Genomic DNA, 19,586 nt, shown 5'->3' with positions numbered 1-19,586 from the left:
TCATTGTTGTTGTAAAAGTTCACAAAATTCTGAAAGGACAGTGAAATCTCAGTCGTCGTCTATCTCAGGAAACAGGCGATTTCAACCATACATAACGTTTCGACAGGGTTTGCCCAGTGGGAAAGGGATGGTAGATGAGTGGGTAACTTACATATATATTTTGGAGTTTAAAAGCAGTGTGCAAGATCAGACGCAGACTCAAATACATATGCACAGCCAAGGATGATAGATTACTAGGTTTGACCAATAGCTATGGTGGAAAACGAAATTGTGAGGGGTACTTCGGTTGTCATGTCACGGGAATTTCATACGCATTCACACAACAACAGTCCAATTAGTAGTTGTACCGACGGCAACGAAGTGACATTGTGTTAAGGGGTAAGGGTAGTCAGAGGCCCGAAAAAATTATGATCAATTGCTTTATTTTACATAAATAAAAACAGCATTAATACATCATATTTCGACTTGACTTTAGTAAAATTTCAAAAAAAAATTAATAATTGTAAAAGTTATCGCAGTTTGTGTGGAGCCGGTTTCTCCAGAAGTCCCTTGCGGTGATCATCACAAGTCCTTGGGGATTCATTTAAAATCAATTGGACAAGAAAAATTAGTTTTATTAATAGATAATTTTGTGCCTTGTCGAAGCTTTTTTACAAAATTAACATTATGGCGGCCTCAGGAAATATTTTTCAGATTTTCGAGAAAAAAACCGGCAAAAAAATCGAAATTTTGAAAAAAAAATCCTTCAAAATCCTTTTTCAAAAGCAGTGTAAATTTTATTAAAATATTGGTTTTTAAGTTACAATGATCACAAGTTCAAAAAACATAGTTTTGAGAAAAACTTATGTAAAGTTTTTGTTTTTGTTTAATTTTGCCCGAGCGCCCTTTGTTAATTGTTGAATAACTCGAAAAGTATTTGTCGGATTCACTTCAAATTTTTACACATTATTTTTAAGATATAATATTATACTTCAAGAAAATCCAAAACAAAAAATTTGAAGATTCTGACTACCCTAACCCCTTCATTTTTTTTTTTTTTTTGTATATCACAAGCACATTCTTAGTTTTTTCGTAAACAAACCGAGCCCAACGGTCACTTCTATCAAATTCGCTGAGAGCTGGCTAATGGGCTGATATTGGCCACACCATAATAATATTTTCACTTTAAAAGGTGATTGCTGCTTTCATAGTGATTTCTGCTACTTTATTGTATTTATTGTAACAAAAAAAAAAAAAAAATACTGATCAAGGATAGACTTTGAACAACCGCAGCAATACAATGAGGAGACTACTAAAATCCAATTGTACGTGTTATGCATTCAAATATGAATTACTTATAAAGTATTTTAGTTTTCGAGTGCATTTTTTATATACACTTAATATTTTATTCATAGATTATTGCAATGCCCGCTAAATTTCTGTTGTACTGTGAATTTTTATATGTATGTACGTATGTATGAATGTACATATTTGAGTTATCACAATGGCCAGAAGCTGTGTCCGTCCACTCGAATCGCCATAATCATTTATAGCATTTCCTGTGTTTACTCAAAGAAAACAGAGACAAATCAAATAGAAATTGATAGAGAAATCGTGTAAAGGCATGAAATACAAAAAAAAAAAGAATGTATGCCAGTTGCATGGGACATGCCGTTTGAAAGGCTGCCAATTTGTCTGACACCGTAACGGCAAAAAACGGTATTAAAAATAACAGTGTGAGGAGCAAGTGCAGCGAGGTTGCGGAAAACGTCATGATGTCTAGCAAATTTAGCGAATGGTAAGCTACTTAAAATGCAATTATGCGCACATTCCATATAAATATCGACACAGACGTCTACCTCCCACGCCTGTTGAACTGGTGTGGCATTTTTGAGCTAAATCGTTTTATAGCGGGCCCTTGAACTGGTGAGCGTAACGATAGACTATTAGTAATTACAGTTACATATATTTTTCAAATAATTAATAATTCCCACCTTTTTTTTATTTGTAACATCACTCATAACAATTTAAAGAAATATGTATGTGAAGTGATGGTCCTTGGCCGAATATAATAGATCCGAGACATATCCGCCTGTCATGAACATGAAAAGGAGTAACCTTTCACTACGTTCATGCTACTAAATATGAGCTTTTATATTGTTTTTGTTAGAACTCTTTTGCAGTCACATTATCATTTTAGGAGGTGTTTCAAATGATCCATCTACTCCAATTCATTGTTGTTGCAGTTCATCAAGCCCTTCCGGTACGATTTAGCCACCAATCATCATCGTCTATCTCACCTAACGGTAGACCCAGGAAATATGCTCTTTTAGTGGTTTGGGTCCAGAGTGAGAGCTGTGTTAGATGAGCGGGCTTAAGAGGGCATGTGAATAGGTGATTAGTATCGCTGTATTAGTTCGTTCATAGTTCTGTTTACGGGTCATAGGACTATTGGCACACATGCGGAGAAGGTAGGTTTATCATTTAACCCCCTCTGCAGAAGCTGTGAGAACTTTTCAAGAAGGAGGCTATTGAGCACTTTCTCTGTAAAAGTCCAGCTTTGGCACTGGTTACTCGTTTCTTCGACAGCCTGGGGTAGTGCGCAAACCTAAATCCCATTACATCAACAGCTCTCCCTGGCTGCATAGGTAGGCGTTTAATCTGCTACAATATCTAGAACGTAACTGAGCAAAGGTTACGCGGGCCAACTGTATTTATGTAATACCATCTAAATACTGAAGTGGAGCAGGTTTTTTGGTATCTTAAAGCAAAATATGTGCATGTGTGCATGTGTACGTAGAGTATTAAGGGGTTAGGGGTAGTCAGAATTAAAAAAAAATCGATTTTTTTTGCGTTTTCTTAAAGTATAATATCTTAATATGAAAATTTATCTTAAATATCTTAATGAAAGTTTGAAGTGAATAAAACAAATGCTTTTCGAGTTAACACAAGTTTGTGAATAGCAAAATCGCTAGTGCAAATGGCAAATACTGTAGACAAAAATAACAATTGCCGAATCGTTAAAAGTTAGTAAATTCTTTGTACACATGTATGAACATATATTGCTTTAGGAGCCGCGCCACCGCCATGCAACTCAATCAAAAATTTCTTTTGACGCTTGCCGCTCCACTTGCGTCACCCTTGCGCAAAACATGGAACGGTTAATTACATCTATTACACTATGTATGTATGCTTCGGCCTACGGACGACTGGCTCATGACCATTCCCCATTGCTCACCTGCGGGTCGTTGATAACATCAATTGCTAAAAAATCGCAGTGCGGCTAGAGCCTTGTAATATAAAGGCAGAATTTAGAATTAAATTAGCTTGAAGATTGCAAGATTTACCTGTTTTTCAGTCGAAAACGGTGTTATTCTAGAACCTCTATGATGGCTGTCAACCTGAGGAATTAGGTCCGCAGTCAAATCTGCAGTTAACCGGAATAATTATTGGAACTTCCCTGTAGCCAATTGGAAAAGATTGGCCACACCCTGAGCAAGAGACGGCGCTATGTGCCACACAAGCAACGAAACCATTGATCTTTTACGGGAAAAGTTTCCGGATCGTATTATCTCTCGAAGAGGTGATCACAATTGGCCACCGAGATCTTGAGATTTAACACCTTGTGACTTTTTTATTTGAGGCAATGTGAAAGAGAAGGTCTACGCCAACAGCCCAGGGTTAAATCAAGACCTCAGAGATGGAATTTGTGAGGCTATCGAGGACATAGGGCAGCCACTTTGCAATTCGGTTATGGGAAATTTCTTGAAAAGGATATTGTCCTGTAAGCGTGGTCGTGGTGGTCATTTGCCTGATGTTATTTTCCACTATTAACGGCATACCTTCCTCTTTATAATGAAATAAACATCCGATCATTTATATTATTATAAAAAATAGCATTCTTCTTTGAATATCAAAATAACACCTCTTATTGGAAAACCCTTTAGGTCTGTTCATATAAAAATTATCCAGTAACGTAATTTTAGAAAATTTGCTCTCATCGAGAAAAGTATCAAAAAAAAAGTGCATGAACGAAAAACCAGTAACAATGTGCAAGTTTTACGAACAGCTGATCAAATTGTTGGCGGGGAAAATTGCAAATTTTTTTTTTTTAATTTGTCTTTATTTTTACTTTGCGATCAGCCGTTTTTTTCACTTGCAAATTCTTACAAACAAAAATGTATCCAGTAAAAATTTGCAACTTCCCCTCAGAATTAATTGTTGTTATTTTGCTCTCTCACTTTCCCCTCCTTTGCAAGATTTTTGCGTACATGAACACCAAAACTGTTACACATTATTTGCTTCATGAACAGACCTAATAATATGTGGTATAATTTAGCATAAAGAACACGTTCTTGATATACAAGAATTTTCATAATTTTTTATTCGTGATTTCTTTAACTTCTATGGTTCGTATTTCGTTTTATTTCAGATGCGTGGTTGGCTGTGTTCGCATTAAATAGCATACATATATAAATATACTAGATAATTTGCACAACAAATTTCAAATAATTTTACATAAATATTATATTTCGCTTGTTTTTCATATATATTTCATAAATTTTTTTTTTATAAAATTATGATGTTACAAATTATGATAATAATAATTTCAACTAAAAACTAACAATTTAAATAATAGTAATGATAATAGCAGTATATAATAATAATCATCATTAATGTAGAGCACACAAGTTGTGATTTTGAAAACAAGAAAAAAAAAACAACTGCACTGCTGCACATGCACACCTTGCGGATGCATGTGGGACAGTCTAAAATTTTTAAATAAGAACAGATCATGTTTTATGTGTATTATCTCAACAGAAAATATAGCAAATTACAAAAATAACTTCTGTTTTGAAAATATGAATTTTAATGCGCAAGGAATTATAATTGTACTGCACGGGCGGGCGTTCGACTTCGAAAATTATTTCTAACAATTTTAATTCATTTTCGATTCAGATTAAATTAGCAAATAAAGAAAAGCAGAACAAAAATAGAAATACATTTCAGTTATTATTTTTGTATTTCAATCCACGCTTTGTCGAAAATAAAATTAAGTGTAATCATAGGTATTATGCGTAGTTATAGGGGTGGCCGATTGTAGCAACAACTTTGAAATAATATACGCACACAAATGTATCAAACATTGTCATAATTTGCGCACACTTCCCCTTCGTACGGGAGTTTACTTTGCCGGCCACGACAGTAATAATAAGTTTGTTTTGTTTTGTTTTGTAAGATTACGTAAGTTTGAATGTAAATGTTGAACAAGCGCCATAAAGGTATAGAATAAGAATATATATATATAGTTTGTGATTGTGTTACGATTTCATAATAGCTTTTATAATACGTGTTCCTATAAAGTGTACGCGTGTTTGCTATTTTTATTTGTATATATGTATATTTTGTTTTTGTGAGTCTAAGTATGCAATAATTTAAATTAAGTTTAAAAAAATGCAACATTCGCTTAATTGCAACGCACGATGAATGCAATAGCAATTAGGTAACAGCCCAGCAAGCAGCAAAGATGAGTGTGTGAGGCTTAGATTTGTATGTTTCAATTAGATGTGTTTTTGTTTTTTGTTTTTGGAAATTATCGCCACACTTAATTTATGTAAATGCACACATGCACACAATTTGATACAATTTTTTTGTTTTAGCACACATATTTTCTTTTTTCACAGAATTACACACAGATGCATGTAAATATACATACGTACATATAATTTCTTGGCGTTTAGCTATGCTTTTTGTTTGCTTCTCAGTTATCATTAAAGCTATACATTTTTCAGATTATTTATAATTTATTTTTTTAATTAGCTTGTAGTTTGAATTGGTGTTTTGTTTGTATATGCGTATATGCTTTTTTCGTTTATCTTAGTAATAAGTATTTCTCGTGGCAATTTAAATATTTGTACAAACTAAGAGTTTGCTAATATCTACATTTTTTCGTAATGAAACTAATTTCTTCCACGTATGTATTGTTGATTTTTCGTGTAGGTGTGTGTGTGTGTGGCGTAGTATAGGTCGAACGAATACTTGGCAAGAAAGAATTTAGAGAACCTTGAAGCTGCCTTGAACTTGGCTATCGAGAAATGTTACCGCTTGGGAAAATTCAACATTTCGAAGCATAATGGACGACACAGCTCATTGTTGGCTCAATGTGGTGAAATGCCTTTAATGCTTGACCGCATTTGCTACGACAGTCTGCTGATCTCGTTGCGATTACCCGCACAAAAATGCACCAGCATTGGACGTAAATTTTTTCTGTAACCATCTTATGTATACTGTGCTGCTGCTCTTTTAATCGCAAAATTGCTGCAAGTGCTCACAGCATTTTCCTACTTTGTATTCGTTCGCTTTGTTCTAATTCCCTAATTTAGCTTTAACATGCTCCCACTTTATTTGGATGTATTTTATATGTTTATCTATCCGTTCCGCGTTCGAATTCGCTTACTTTCGCTTCACATACATAACAACGGCAAACAGCAGCACTTAGAAATACATTGTGATAAAGTAAACAATAATGGCCACCACTACTGTGCCATATGCTAGCAATTGCTTGACCATATGCGTTTGAGCCTGTGTGCCCGATTTCAGTAGCAAAGTCGCTATCTCGTTGCGCAACTGCAGATTGTCGTTTTGCGTCTTCTCCAATCGTTCTTTGTACACGATCAGCTCCTCCTCGCGCTCCAGTGCATTACTATTTATGGCCACCAAGTCGTCATGCAATTGCGCTTCGAAATCTGCATCCAATTTGCCGCTAGTAGAATTTTCCTTATCAGCGGCCCGCAACTCATCGCCGCTGCAATCATGCAATTCCGACGCCTTGTCGTTAGCGCTAGCCTCAGGTACTGCGGCTCCACTTAGTGGCATTTTGATTGCCGTTGCCGCATCCAACCGTTGTTCCGTGCTTTGTTCTATCGGCATATGTACTTTCTCCATACTGGAACGCGCTTCGAGCAGTTTCTCAAGCTCTTGTTTCTCCTCGCACTCTTTTTGAACTACTTTGGTTAGTTGCGTCACTTTCTCTTTGAAAGTGTCGCATTCAATTTGCATGATTTCGAGTGTATTTTGCGCATCACACTCCACTTGTTCAAGCTTCTGGTTCAGCTCTTTTATCTGTTGCTGATATGCGAACACTTCTTCGCTGATGCTCATTGCTTTGTCTACTATGTCGCCGGGCGAAACGATTGTGGATGGCGTAGTCACTGCAGTGGTGCATTCTTCGTCAATTTTGTGCTGCGGTTGCAGATTACTCTCACGCAAGTCGAATTCAGGCACCTCATCTTCAACAGCCTCTGCAAGCGGCTTCAGTGTATCCTGTGTGCTCAGCCTTTTTACTGCACTGCCGCCGCTAGTATTGAGTGGTGCATAGTTTTCGAATTGCGTCTGAGCAGTTGATGTGAGTTGCGGCGACTTCTCTTTCACGTCCGCCGTAAATGACTTATGTAACTCTTTCTCATTCAAACTATCGCAGAGCTCTTTGTATGCTTCACTCAGCATGGCTACACTGCGCTTGAGTAGAACCAACCTTTGATCGTCATTCGTCGAAGCATGCCCCTCTTCATTTCCGGACAACTTTAAAGCCTCATTTTCTTCATCGTTGTGCTCAACAGCAACAGATGATTTATAGCACTCTTTTGCCATTTCTGTCTCTACTAATTGACATAGTATGGCCTGTACGCTTTGTAATTTGTTCTTCGATTTCTTGCATTTCAATTTGATCTCCTCGGCTGAAGTTGTATTGGTGTCAATACCACTTTCACTGTCCACGTTCACAGCATCGTTTTCAATCGCTGGAAGATCTGGTTCATCACTCGAATCGGACTCATTACAAATGGCTTTGAAAATATCGATGGAACCTTCCTTTTGATTCAGATCGGAATTTTGCAGCCATTTGAGAATTGTCGATTCTTTGGCGCTGCCTTTTTGCTTGCACTTCTTTTGCGCAACCTCCGATTTGGATGAAATGTTTAACACCTAAAATACAGTTAAAGAAAGCATTCATTTACATAAATGTATAGAATTTGTAATACTATTACGAAAATAATCTACGAGAACTAGCCTGACTGTGGATTACATGGAGTCGCTTATAAACTATTTGTGACTTTTTTACTAATTGGATCTTTCGCACGTGCACTCTTAATACATGGGCAGAAAAGTCCCGCTCCTAACACAAAGATTATACATATATATATATAATTTGGTGTTTGGCCGTGCTGCTCCTCCTATTTGTGGTGTGCGTCTTGAAGTTGTTCCACAAATGGAAGGACCTACAGTTTCAAGCCGAATCCGAACGGCAGATATTTTTTATGAGGAGCTTTTCCATGGCAGAAATACACTTGGAGGTTTGCCATTGTCTGCCAAGGGGCGACCGCTATTAGTTTTTTTTTTTGTTCTTTCACCGAGATTTGAACCTGCATTCACCCTGAATTCCGAATGGTAGTCACGCACCAACCCACTCGGCTACGGCGGCCACCCAACTAATTTTATTGCATTCACCTCTTTTTCAGTTAGTACTAACCTTAAAAAGCCAGCTGTTAAAGCTTCATGATATTCTATTCATTAGTTCGTGAGTTATTGGGATAAGAGCGAATCTACTTTTGTTATTTAAAAAACAATGGATCAAAAAGAATTTCGTGCTTAATTTTTCACTGCTTCTTGGTGGAAAAAAAACCAAGCGAAATAATGGCTTGAAGTGTTATGGGAACTCCGCTCCCTCAGAAACAAACGATGGTTTGCTGGTTTCAAACATGTGCGTAGAGACACCGATGATGCACAACGCAGTGGACCAGTGGAGGTGAAATTGAGGTGGTAACACCAGAAAACATCAAAAAAATCCACAAAACCGTTTTGAATGATCGAAAAGTGAAGTTGCGGGTATTAGCTGACATCATAAAGATATTAAAAGAATTATAGGGCTTAATATGGCATGAGCATTTGACTATGAGAAAGCTCTGTTCAAAGTGGGTGCCGCGTTTGTCCACTGTTGTCCAAAGACAAGAACGTGCTGATGATTCAAAACTATGGCAAAACTACATGAATTGAACTTCCAATGCTCCCACCGTACTCGCCAGATTTGGCTTTCAGCGACTACTGGCTTTCCGCAGACCTAAAGAAAAATGCTCGCCGGTAAGAAATTTCGCTCGAATGAAGCGGTTATCGCTGAAACTGAGGCCTTTTTGAGGCAAAAGATAAATCGTTCTACAAAAGTGGTATTGAAATGTTAGAGCAGCGCTGGAATAACTGTGCTGTTATTGATGGAAATTACGTTGATGAGTAAAGCTGATTTTGAACAACAAAAAAATGTGTTTTCTTTACTAAGGCCGGGACTTTTTAGCCCATGTGTTACATATATGTACATATCACATATTGCTCTTTTAAAAGATATGCTTATTTCTTTTGTGAGGGTTTAGGTGCGCTTTTCCAGTTTATGGTATGCGTGTTAGTGTTTTCCTACCCAAAGAAGGATCTTCAGATATGCACCGATTTCAAGCGGTACAAAATTTTATAACCCCTTTCTATAACAGAAATGCACTCGGTGTTAACCGCTATTACAAAGAAATGCTTTTTTTTTCAGGGACCAACCGAATAGTAGTCACGTACAATCCACTTAATTATGGCGGTTGGTAGCGGAGAGCAACGTAGCAACGTTTTAGGACAAGGTTATGTGCAAATATTGCATTCAAGCTCTTAGTGGAACTGGTACCTATCATATATACGTAAAGTATTTTATCTAATAATAATTGGTAGCTTTACTAAGTTTCTATTCTAAGTTACTTCTGTTGAATTTACCTCTTTTTCGTTGCTGCTATTCATGATTTTCGCTTCCACGCCATTCATTGCCTCGAGACCTTTCGCCACCGCTGACTTTCGCAATGCTTTTTTACCACCATCCTTCTCGTTTCCATCCTCCTTATGTTCGCCGTCACCTTCATCACCTTTCACATCACTATTATCATCTTCGTCATCGTCGTCGTCGTCATCGTCGTCATCCTCTCCCAAATCCATATCGCCTATAACTGCGTCTAGCTTCTCAATGGCCTGCAACTGCAGCTGTTTTTCCTCTTCATCCACCAGTTCAGCACGCTGCAGCATGAATTCGGATACACGACGACGCAAATCGTCGCATTCCAATTCACGCAGTTGCAATTTCTCCATCATTTCTGCAATCCGCAGTTCTTCTTGTTCTTTTATCTCCTGTTGCTTACGTTCGGCTTCCTCTTTATATTCATTGTAATCTGTTTCGAGCCGCTGCAAACGTGTATTCACATCCTGTAGTGACTGTTTCGTATTCATTATTTGATCACGCAATATCTTGCATTCACCATCCGAATTGGCATAGGCCAATTCCATTTTCGAGAGCATTTGCAGTGCGTCGCAGCGCTCCTGGTAGACTTTGCGTAAGGCTTCTTTGGCTGTAAGTTGATATGAGTTTTTATCTTCGAGCAATTTTAATACCTTTGAAAAGAAGAAATAATTCAATTAGGGATTTTATTCAGCAGTTAAATTTGTAGTGAACACAATTACAAAACGTTTTCAATCAATTTGTTGGTAACTAATTAAATGTTAACTGAATCCATATATATCAAAGCCGTTATCAATCAGTACTGATTTGCAAGTTCCTGATATACTATTATAATTTGAAATTTCCCTATTTCGGGGCAATCAGAGGTGGCCGCGCCTATTTGGGTGCACCGCTTGTTAATGACGCTGAGTCAATTGGTAGCGACATACACAATCAAATAAATTTCTTATTTCACTTTTTTTTCATATTTACTTAAAAAACAAATAACTTTTTATCCTTTTGCCTTCACACCTCTAGAAATATTTTGTATGAATAAACAGCGCCATCTAATTTCTTTTCTACTTAAGCGCTTTTAAAAACTTGTCTTCTCCTTGAGTAACTTAATTTATTATATAAAAATAAATGCTATGAACAAGACCTCGTTAACCCTTCGTTGGACATCTTTTTTAAAACCTTCGGTTGGTCACCCGGGTCTGGCCTTTTTCCCGTCTTGTTCAAGAATCCTTTTTAAATGGTTATATCCATAAATCGTGAGAAAATTAAATTTTAGGAAGCTAAGTGGAAGCTCAAGTCTTCAGCTACAAGAGAAACATGTTAAATTCATATCCAAAGTCGAAAAAGGCTTCTAGCCAGACCCGGGTGCCTAACGTAGAGTTAAGTTGTTAAGTTAGTTTAGTTGTTTTATTGCACTTCTTTTTTTTTAATTTTATTCAAACTTTTTAAGTTAAAGGATGGTTTAAAGATTGAAAAATGTAAATCAAAAGCTTTTTTTACAAGACTTAAGCTAAAAATTATAGCTCATTTCGCCCTTAATTCGACTAAGTGGGTTCCGGTGGTCTAGAATTTTCGAAAAATAGATTTTTTATATTTTGAAAGTATAGGCTTTTAAGAATATACTGTAAAATTTTTGGAAGAATATTCCCAGTATTTTCGATTCCACAGCCGTTTTAGCAGGTAGAGTCAGATTCGTCACGCGGCCACTCTCAAAACTCTAAACTCAATTACCTCAAAACTACCTTTTTCGGCCTGGTGTTGTCAAAAAACAAAAAAAAAAACTATTGAACCGAAGCATCTGAAATTTGTTTTTGTTATCTTGTTCACAATATCAATGGCTATCGCCTGTACTAGAATCATATTATTATTTCAATTTTCTTTTAATTAAAAACTAAGAAAACCCCGATTTTAGAGTGTCAAATTCAAAAAAACCGCGCCATTTTGTAATTTGTATTATTTTTTATTCTAGTACATAGGGACATAGCTGCAGTCATACTGATTAATAATTATTTTGGTTTTTGTTTGTTTCAGATAAATAGAAGAGCAAAAATGGACAACACCATCCAGGTCTAATTTTTCATGAATGTCAATTTCAGCGTAATTTTTAAAATTCTTAAAATTAAAAAAAAAAAAAACATTTTTGTTTTATTTTTTTATCTAAAAGAAGTTAAATAAAAAGCCTAAGAAATTTAAATATCGTTTTTCATTTTTTTATTGGAAAAAAGAATTCCTGAAAATACCCTAAAGACCACCATTGGTGCTTACACCCATCACTGGGTGTTTGGCTGAGCTCCTCCTGCTATTTGTGGTTTGCAGCTTGATGTTTTCCCACAAATAGAGGGGCCTACAGTTTACTACCTTCTCCAAACGGCGGAGCTTTCTCATGCCAAAAATACACTTGGAGGCTTACCTTTGCCTGTCGTGGGGCGAACGCTATTAAAAAAAATCTTTTCTATCAACCCTAGCAATCCTAGCATAACTCTCTAAAATCCCCATCAATATTTATTTACCTCATTTCGCAGTACGCTCTCTGGCACATTCTTCTCCATTATCTGCAATTTTTTCTCCAATGAATTGATGCGATGCAGCAACTGATCCTCGGCAATTAAGGATTGCCAGCAAAGCGCTGAATTTTTGCGCGTTGCATCCAAAACATTTTGTATATTAAAAAGTTTCGACTTAAGCGCTTTCTCTCTCTGTGACACCTCTTGCATGTACAAGTTCAAGCGATGCATCTCCTCGTAGCTGATACGACCTTCGCCTGAGTACTGTGAGCGTTGGGTGGTCGTATCGATTGATATGGCCTCACGACCATCGGGCAAGTACAGCTTTACGAAAGCTATAATACAGCCGTGAACTTCTTTGCGCGAATTCTCCAGCACATCGACACCAAATTTAACAATATCACCGAAATGGAGCTCTGCAGCTTCAGTGCCCAGTTTATTTTCATTAATGAAAGTACCATTTGATGATTTTGTATCTTTCACCCAGAATTTTCCATCATCTGTGTACCACAGTACTGCGTGATTGCGTGATAATACCTTACAATCGAATATCGCATTCGATTCAGAGGCTTTACTCTTCGCAATCAAACGTCCAACTTTGCATTCGATATTCGGCATTAGAAATATGGTGCGTGTCTGGAACGGATGTGAGTTTGCTTCGCAGAGCAGTACAATTTTCGCCTGACCATTATTTTCCGTAGCTTCCATGTTCATACTAATGTTGCCGCTGGTACCTACATTCTGCACCGGATTGCTGGCGTTATTGGTTATATTTGATTGTGCCTCAACAAACGCACTGCATATAGACGAACTTATCTCTTTTACGGTATGTTGCAGTGAAACAATATTTGCTGCACCCATATCCAGGTCCAGCGTGCCGAGAAAATTATTTTGCAGATTGCCCACCACTGGTCCACTTGTGGCTTTGGTATTATTGCTAAGATTCATAGCCGACTGCAGTGCGGTGCTCAGAGCTTGCGCCGTTATGGGGCCTCTGAGTGGCATGAGTCCGCCCGGCTGTGCTGTGCCGATGGTGACAGTGGACCCTTTCGATTGGCGTACAATGGCGGACTGTAGTGTGCTCGCGTTTGAATTCGGATTGGAGTACAAATTGGTATTATTAGCATTGTTACTGATGCCGATATTTGCATTCATACCAGCATCGCCAACACCTCCACTATTATCACTAATGCTGTCATTAATATTGCTATTGGCATTCGTGTTATTTGCATTAGAATTTGAAGTTACATTTGAAGTATCACAGTTCAACACTTCGCTATTATTATTAACAATTTCTTGAGCGGTCGGTGTATTTACATCGTTCAGACTAACTGGCGCTACTAAGGCGTCGTTGATACTGTTTTTTTTATTTTGCGATGGCTGTTGTTGTTGCTGCTGCTGCTGCTGCTGTGGATGATGTGTTTCCCTATTTTCAGACATAATTTCGTTATATGCGCTGGCAATGAGCGCCGTTGTTAATGTTGGTGGTGTATTTGGATTCGCTGTAGTTGTGGTGTTAGTCGTGCTGGTGACCTCTGTCGTTGGGCCGGCACCCTCGTGAATTTCTGTTGCGGGTGTTGTAGCAGTTGTACTTGTCGCTGGTTGTGAATTACCTGACGTCGTCTTTTGCTCATCTTCGCAACTGTTAAGCCATTCGTTGCTGGCTAAAACCATACCTGCAGAGAAATTATAAAATGAGAGGAAAAAAAAGATACTCAGCAAGTTGTTTATGTTAATGTTTATATATTTTTGTATAAATTAATACTTTCTGCAAAAAAAAAAAAACAAAAAAAAAAGTTTGATAGCAGTGCGTGCTGGTTTGCATGAATCGATGTGATAAGGAATTATGCAGTGCAGAAAATATTTCTTACGTATGTATATTCCCAAAAGCACACATTCAATTATTTATAATATAATATTCTTAAATTATCGAAAAGCTTATTTGGGAACGGAGCCGCTCGACGGGCGAGCGTCGCTGAGGACGTGCGCAGTAAAGAAAATAAATACGTTGAAAAGCTAAGGTTTTATTTAACACAAGAAAAATGTTTCATAAAATCAAAAAATAATTATAAACAAACAAATTGAAAAAAAAAACAACAAAACGAAGTTTGATTGGTCTCTGGCCGAGATCCTGAGAGACTAAATCGAAGAACTGAAATTCGTTCTGAGTCTACCGTCGTCTCACATGGTAAGTTTACATTATAAGGAAGATAAGACTTCATCGCTAATGGCCTCTAATGTCTTTGAATGAAAACATTACTCCTTTAGTATATCTATGCATATCTTATCGCTCAGAACGACAAACGTCGCCAGCCTTACAGCTACGAACTAATTTGGGCGACTAAATGCCGACACGCGTAGGCAACGGTAAAACGGCTTGGGCGGCTATATGCCGACACTCGTCCCCAAAAGGTTAATAGAAGTAGTACCTACGTTACCTACTTGATAAAACAGTTAAATGGCGTAACAAGGCTTGTACGTAATCAGAGTTCTTAACTCAAGTAAAAATGTATGCTTAAATGCATGAAAATGAATGCATTTATGTACTCATACAATTAAAATTACCCATACTCAGTGCCACCTTGTATCAGAAATTAGAAATTTATTATTTACTTTACTGGTTTTAGAATGCCTGCAAATTTACAAAATATGTGTATAATTACAATCAAAAACCCACGACCGAATAACTGTAGCACACCCTTGAAGCAAATTATGTTTATATGGACGATTGTACTGTGCTCATCTGATATTGAGGTTATTTTAAATCCATCGAGCCCATCAACCTGACAAAGAGTGCCATTATATGGAATAAAATGTATATACAGTAGGCCGGGTTAATTTGTGGGGAGGCAAAAAAATCGCCCATTGCTCTGTGAAAATTATATTCTAGGGATCAAAATAAGAAACTTTGCTGAAGGAACAATACCTCTAAAACGAATTCTGATGTCCCCCAATTTGGGTCGAACTTTTTAGTTTCTTTTCTATAGCTCACTTAAATTAATTTTTTCATTTACATATGTATGCATGTTCTGACTAAATAAATTTCTTAAGAGAAAAAATAGATACTATTATAAATAAATAATAAATATTATTATAAATAAATAAAAATAAAGAAAAAACATAGACATTTAGCTGATTTTTTCATGTAAAGGCTAAAAATGGTGATATTTTTAAATTGGAGGACATCAGAACTCGTTTTAGAGGTATGGTTCCTTCGGCAAAGTTTCTTATTTTGATCCCTAGAATACGATTTTCACAGAGCAATGAGTGATTTTTAAATCGACCCGCCCTAATATATATTTTGGAGCGTTTTCATGGCAGAAATACACTAGAAGGTTTATTATTGCTTGTCGAAGAGCGACCGCTATTAGAAAAAGCTCTTTCTATCAATTGTTTTTTCGTGGTATAAAATAGTTTCACATTACATATGCCCGGAAACTACACCTTTTACAAAATAATAGGAGCGCGACGGATTACCAATTCTAAGTAAGCTGTTACAACAACGACAACCAATTCTAACCTTTTTTTGTAATTAATTTTTTTCTATGTTTATATTATAAAATTGTAGTGCAATTCGCTAACATTCGAAATAGAATAAGCAAATAAAGTAGAAAAAAAAATCTTCATCAAAATTTTCTTCAGAATCTTTAAAAAATTTCAAAGCTTCAATTTTTTTTTTTGTGGCAATCGATATAAAAATCGACACGAGTGATTTCAAACTCGCTACTTGAAAGTTGCAATTTGTTATACTAGCTTTAATTGAATAGGCTAACTGCTTACCCAGAATTTTGCTATATATTCCATATTAGTTATTTTGATGTATTTTTTTGAAGTTTGCTAGATTTTTGTATACAATTTAGAACTTTTAAAAATATAAAAAAAATTAAATACCACAAAATTGGTAAAACTTAATAAATCATCACGCTCCTTCTCAGCGTGGGCCATATAGCGTTTGCTTTTTGAACCACCTATTGTTTTGAGAATGGTAACACAAATGACATGTCAAATGTGTTCATAATTTACTTAAAGGTTTGACATTTACGAAATTGGACGCTATACGCTTGAACATAATTGGAAAATATTGAAAACCTATTTCCAAAGTGGTGAGTCTTCTTCTTCTTCCGCGGTTACAGTAAATGACTAGCGTTGCCGTGACATGCTCAACGAGTTTTTGTACCCAAAAATAGAAGAGGATGACATGGACGACATTTGGTTTCAACTGGACGGTGCAACATGTCACACTGCCAAAGTTACACTCGAACTTTTGGCTACCGTTTTTGAAAACCGATTAATTAGCCGAAATTCCGATATCCATTGGCCGCCTCGGAGCTGTGATTTAAGCCCGTTGGACTATTTTTTGTGGGGAGCCGTTAAGGACAAATGCTCCCCACAAAAAATAGTCCATGCAGAGATGATTGATGCTTTAAAACACGAAATCGAAGTTGCCGTTCATGAAATTGGAGCCCAAACAATCGAAAATGTACTTAAAAATTGGGTTGATCGAATGGCCTGCTGTAAAGCCCGTCGTGGCAGTCATTTGAAGATATTATTTTTCATTCATAAATGACAATGTTCAATCTTCAAAATAAAAAAAAAAAGTTAGAAAAAATATTAATTAGTTTTTTTTATAGCGGATTCAAAAAGCAAATTTTACATGGCCCACCCTATATTTTGAAAATGGGTGTATACCCAAATCGAAAACCGCGTTCAAACATGGCAACTTTTATGGAAGAGGGGTAACGAAAAAAGGAGAGGGACACCCACTTGCCGTGCTCTGTCAACGCACTTCGTGTTCTCGTTCTTCTCAATGTTGTTGTTGGCTGTAGACTAACAACTACTTGTAAGCAAAGGAGTTGCGGTATGTGAACACGACGGGCAACACCAAAAGAGAATTCATAAAGTTGGAGCAACAAAAGTTGCCCTGTATGAACGCGGTCTTTATAATTGTGTAAATATGTATGTATGTACATGATAAACACGCACAAACTCAAATTTGCTGTATGGCCGCGTAATGTAAACAAAGCAGTGCGTATGTAAATATCCAAGTACAGAATTATAAAAGCAATTACCAAAAATTTTGGGAGGACCAGAATAATCTCACTTTCAACACAAAATATGCACTTTCTTCTAATTCAATTTTCCACCCAGACCATTGCAACATGTAAATTGGGAAATATTTCTCTTTAAAAATAGAAGAATATGTACGGTGTACGTATGCAAGAATATTGGAGTGTTAGCATATGCCAAACACTTAAAAAGTGCGGGTTATTTTTATAATTTTTGAAAGGTTGCTAAGTTATTCATACAAACCGAGCAGCCATGTAGCATATAAAAAATTAAATCGATACATGGGTTTTCGATACAATAGAATCATGTGTAAACAACTTCTTATTTAATGCATTCATTTAAATTTATATAGGCAGGTTAAAAAAAAAAGATATGATTGTGTATAAAAATAGAGAAAGCCCGTAGAAAAATAAACGAAAAATCAAATAATAATAGAAACCAGACACACACTCTATAATTGGCACTCCACCTTAATGTGTGTCAAATCGCCCATAACTGTGCATTTTAAAAACCAGAAAACAAATAGCAGCAACGTAGGCACCAAAAAAGGAACAACAAATTAAAGACATTAATATGCAGTATCAATAAGTTGCTAACTTCCATTGTATACAGAAAGAAAGTTACATTAATACCAATGGGATAGGTGGGATCGCTGGTCAAATTCATAGTAACAAGATTGTAAATAGGTTTATAAAATACCAAAGAAGTTTTTCTTTACATAATTGTAGCTCCTCCACATTACACTATAACCATGCTTTGTGCAAGAAATAATGAGCGAGTTAGTTATACCCTCATACAGCGTGCAATGTATTATACATTCTGAAGCGACAAACAAGCTATGCTCATACACTGACCAGTTCCATACCCGCAAAACAGCTACATAGTCGCTTTTATGCAGCCACTTGCGCTTCTGTTGCACTGTCAATAAGGTTGTTGTGTTCGTTGTTACACTCCACCCGTGTCTTTCGTTAGAGTCGATTACACTGACACAATGCGATTGCTGGCTATAATTATTAATGGCTCCACAAGCCAATGTGACCGAGTAATCACTACGTTGTCGTTGACTGGCTGATTGACGCGTAGTGTCTTTTTGTCTGCTACACAGAATGACAATGTAGAAATTCCTTATTACGTACAAGAGGCAGAAGTTATATGTCGATGGAAACACATATACTGAAGTGTAATAACCAATAAACTGGGTGGTAGCTTAGAGGGCAATAAGACTCACTCTTCGTCTTGACAAGGCATGTAACTTTATGTACTCTCATATCAACTCAAATATACAAAAATTCACTGCATACCAGATTAATTTAATTTTAAATTGCTTAATTGAATTTAATTGCACTTGTGACACAAACGTTGTTATGGATAACTATTTCAGTTGTCACTGTTTTCTCACTAACTGTTTTGTCAGGGCTTAAATTTGATCCTTGGTTGCCTTTCTTAACCAACTTGCGCACAAACACTTGCCACTTTACTGCTATATTTACTGTTTAAAATTGTCTTCCTGGTTTCAAAGATATTTTCATTTGCCTATGTTTTTTCCTATTCGTTTGATCGATTGTATTTCTCTTACTTTATTCCCGCTCGCTTTTTAAACTTGATAATCTCGTATTTCACTTTATATTCGTCCATTCCTTGTGCTTATTATTTTACTCTACGCACCCGTTTCTTGCTTCTCACACCCGTCGATTTCTATATGCCTGTTTTTTGTGCCTGCCTCGGCTACATAGCCACTGCTGGCTGCTACTGCCACTGCTACAACACCAACGAACATATACTACACGAACACACACTCACCTCACAATTCGTTTGCAAATCTTTGTTCGCAATTAATTAGAAACAAATTAAATTTTGTAACTGAATAACGTTTATTGAATGTTTCGCATTTAAAACGCAAAATTATCCTATTTATTCGTATTTTTTAATTCTTATAATATTCACAGGAATTTTTCAGTCGTTTCGTGCAGAAGAGAAGAAATTGATTGATATTCGTAACAAAGTGCTGCCACACTGTCTACATACAGAAAACAGAAATTTTATGCCAGCTATTAAAATATTACGATTTCAAGTGCGATACCAGTGTATACTCAAAAGTTACAGGTCAATTTACAACTTTATTTAAAATGCATTTCAGCTGTATTAAAAGGTATGAAGAAATAGAGTTTGACCCTATAAATTCTGAGCTCTGGATAATTGAAAAAAAACCAATAACATATTTTTATGTTATA

The 19,586-nt window shown here is 36.5% G+C and overlaps 1 protein-coding gene and 1 long non-coding RNA gene across 9 annotated transcripts; one reads left to right on the top strand and one right to left on the bottom strand.

The window, feature by feature from the left end:
* The first annotated feature begins 1,117 nt into the window (after positions 1 to 1,117).
* Positions 1,118 to 11,883, top strand: LOC128865403 (uncharacterized). 2 transcript variants are annotated; one of them, XR_008454796.1, is made up of 3 exons: positions 1,118 to 1,304; positions 1,395 to 1,777; positions 11,816 to 11,883. It is a non-coding gene; the product is annotated as an uncharacterized LOC128865403 (long non-coding RNA). The 2 variants fall into 2 exon arrangements; XR_008454795.1 differs by lacking the exon at positions 11,816 to 11,883 and adding an exon at positions 4,412 to 4,497.
* On the bottom strand, positions 4,339 to 19,347 carry LOC128865402 (sarcolemmal membrane-associated protein). Of its 7 annotated transcripts, none has more exons than XM_054105743.1 (4): positions 19,156 to 19,347; positions 12,295 to 13,964; positions 9,778 to 10,443; positions 4,339 to 7,962 (listed from the first exon to the last, which is right to left on the bottom strand). In XM_054105743.1, the coding sequence occupies exons 2-4, from the start codon at positions 13,960 to 13,962 to the stop codon at positions 6,475 to 6,477; spliced, it is 3,822 nt and encodes a 1,273-aa protein (XP_053961718.1). In that variant the 5' UTR covers positions 13,963 to 13,964; positions 19,156 to 19,347; the 3' UTR covers positions 4,339 to 6,474. The 7 variants fall into 7 exon arrangements, with proteins under 7 accessions (XP_053961718.1, XP_053961723.1, XP_053961717.1 ...); XM_054105748.1 differs by lacking the exon at positions 19,156 to 19,347 and adding an exon at positions 18,932 to 19,017; XM_054105742.1 differs by lacking the exon at positions 19,156 to 19,347 and adding an exon at positions 18,657 to 18,910.
* Between the last annotated feature and the right edge of the window lie 239 nt (positions 19,348 to 19,586).

Source organism: Anastrepha ludens, chromosome 5 (genome assembly GCF_028408465.1).
Source record: "Anastrepha ludens isolate Willacy chromosome 5, idAnaLude1.1, whole genome shotgun sequence".
In the NCBI taxonomy this organism is placed as follows: domain Eukaryota; kingdom Metazoa; phylum Arthropoda; class Insecta; order Diptera; family Tephritidae; genus Anastrepha; species Anastrepha ludens.
This window is presented reverse-complemented; position numbering and strand designations above follow the sequence as displayed.

Coding starts and splice junctions, on each gene's coding strand:
- LOC128865402 (XM_054105741.1), bottom strand. CDS start 18,623: ATGAGAGTACATAAAGTTACATGCCTTGTCAAGACGAAGA. Junction 10,444..12,294: donor AGAGCGTACTGCGAAATGAG/GTAAATAAATAT, acceptor TTCTTTTCAAAG/GTATTAAAATTGCTCGAAGA. Junction 7,963..9,777: donor ATAGCAGCAACGAAAAAGAG/GTAAATTCAACA, acceptor ACTGTATTTTAG/GTGTTAAACATTTCATCCAA.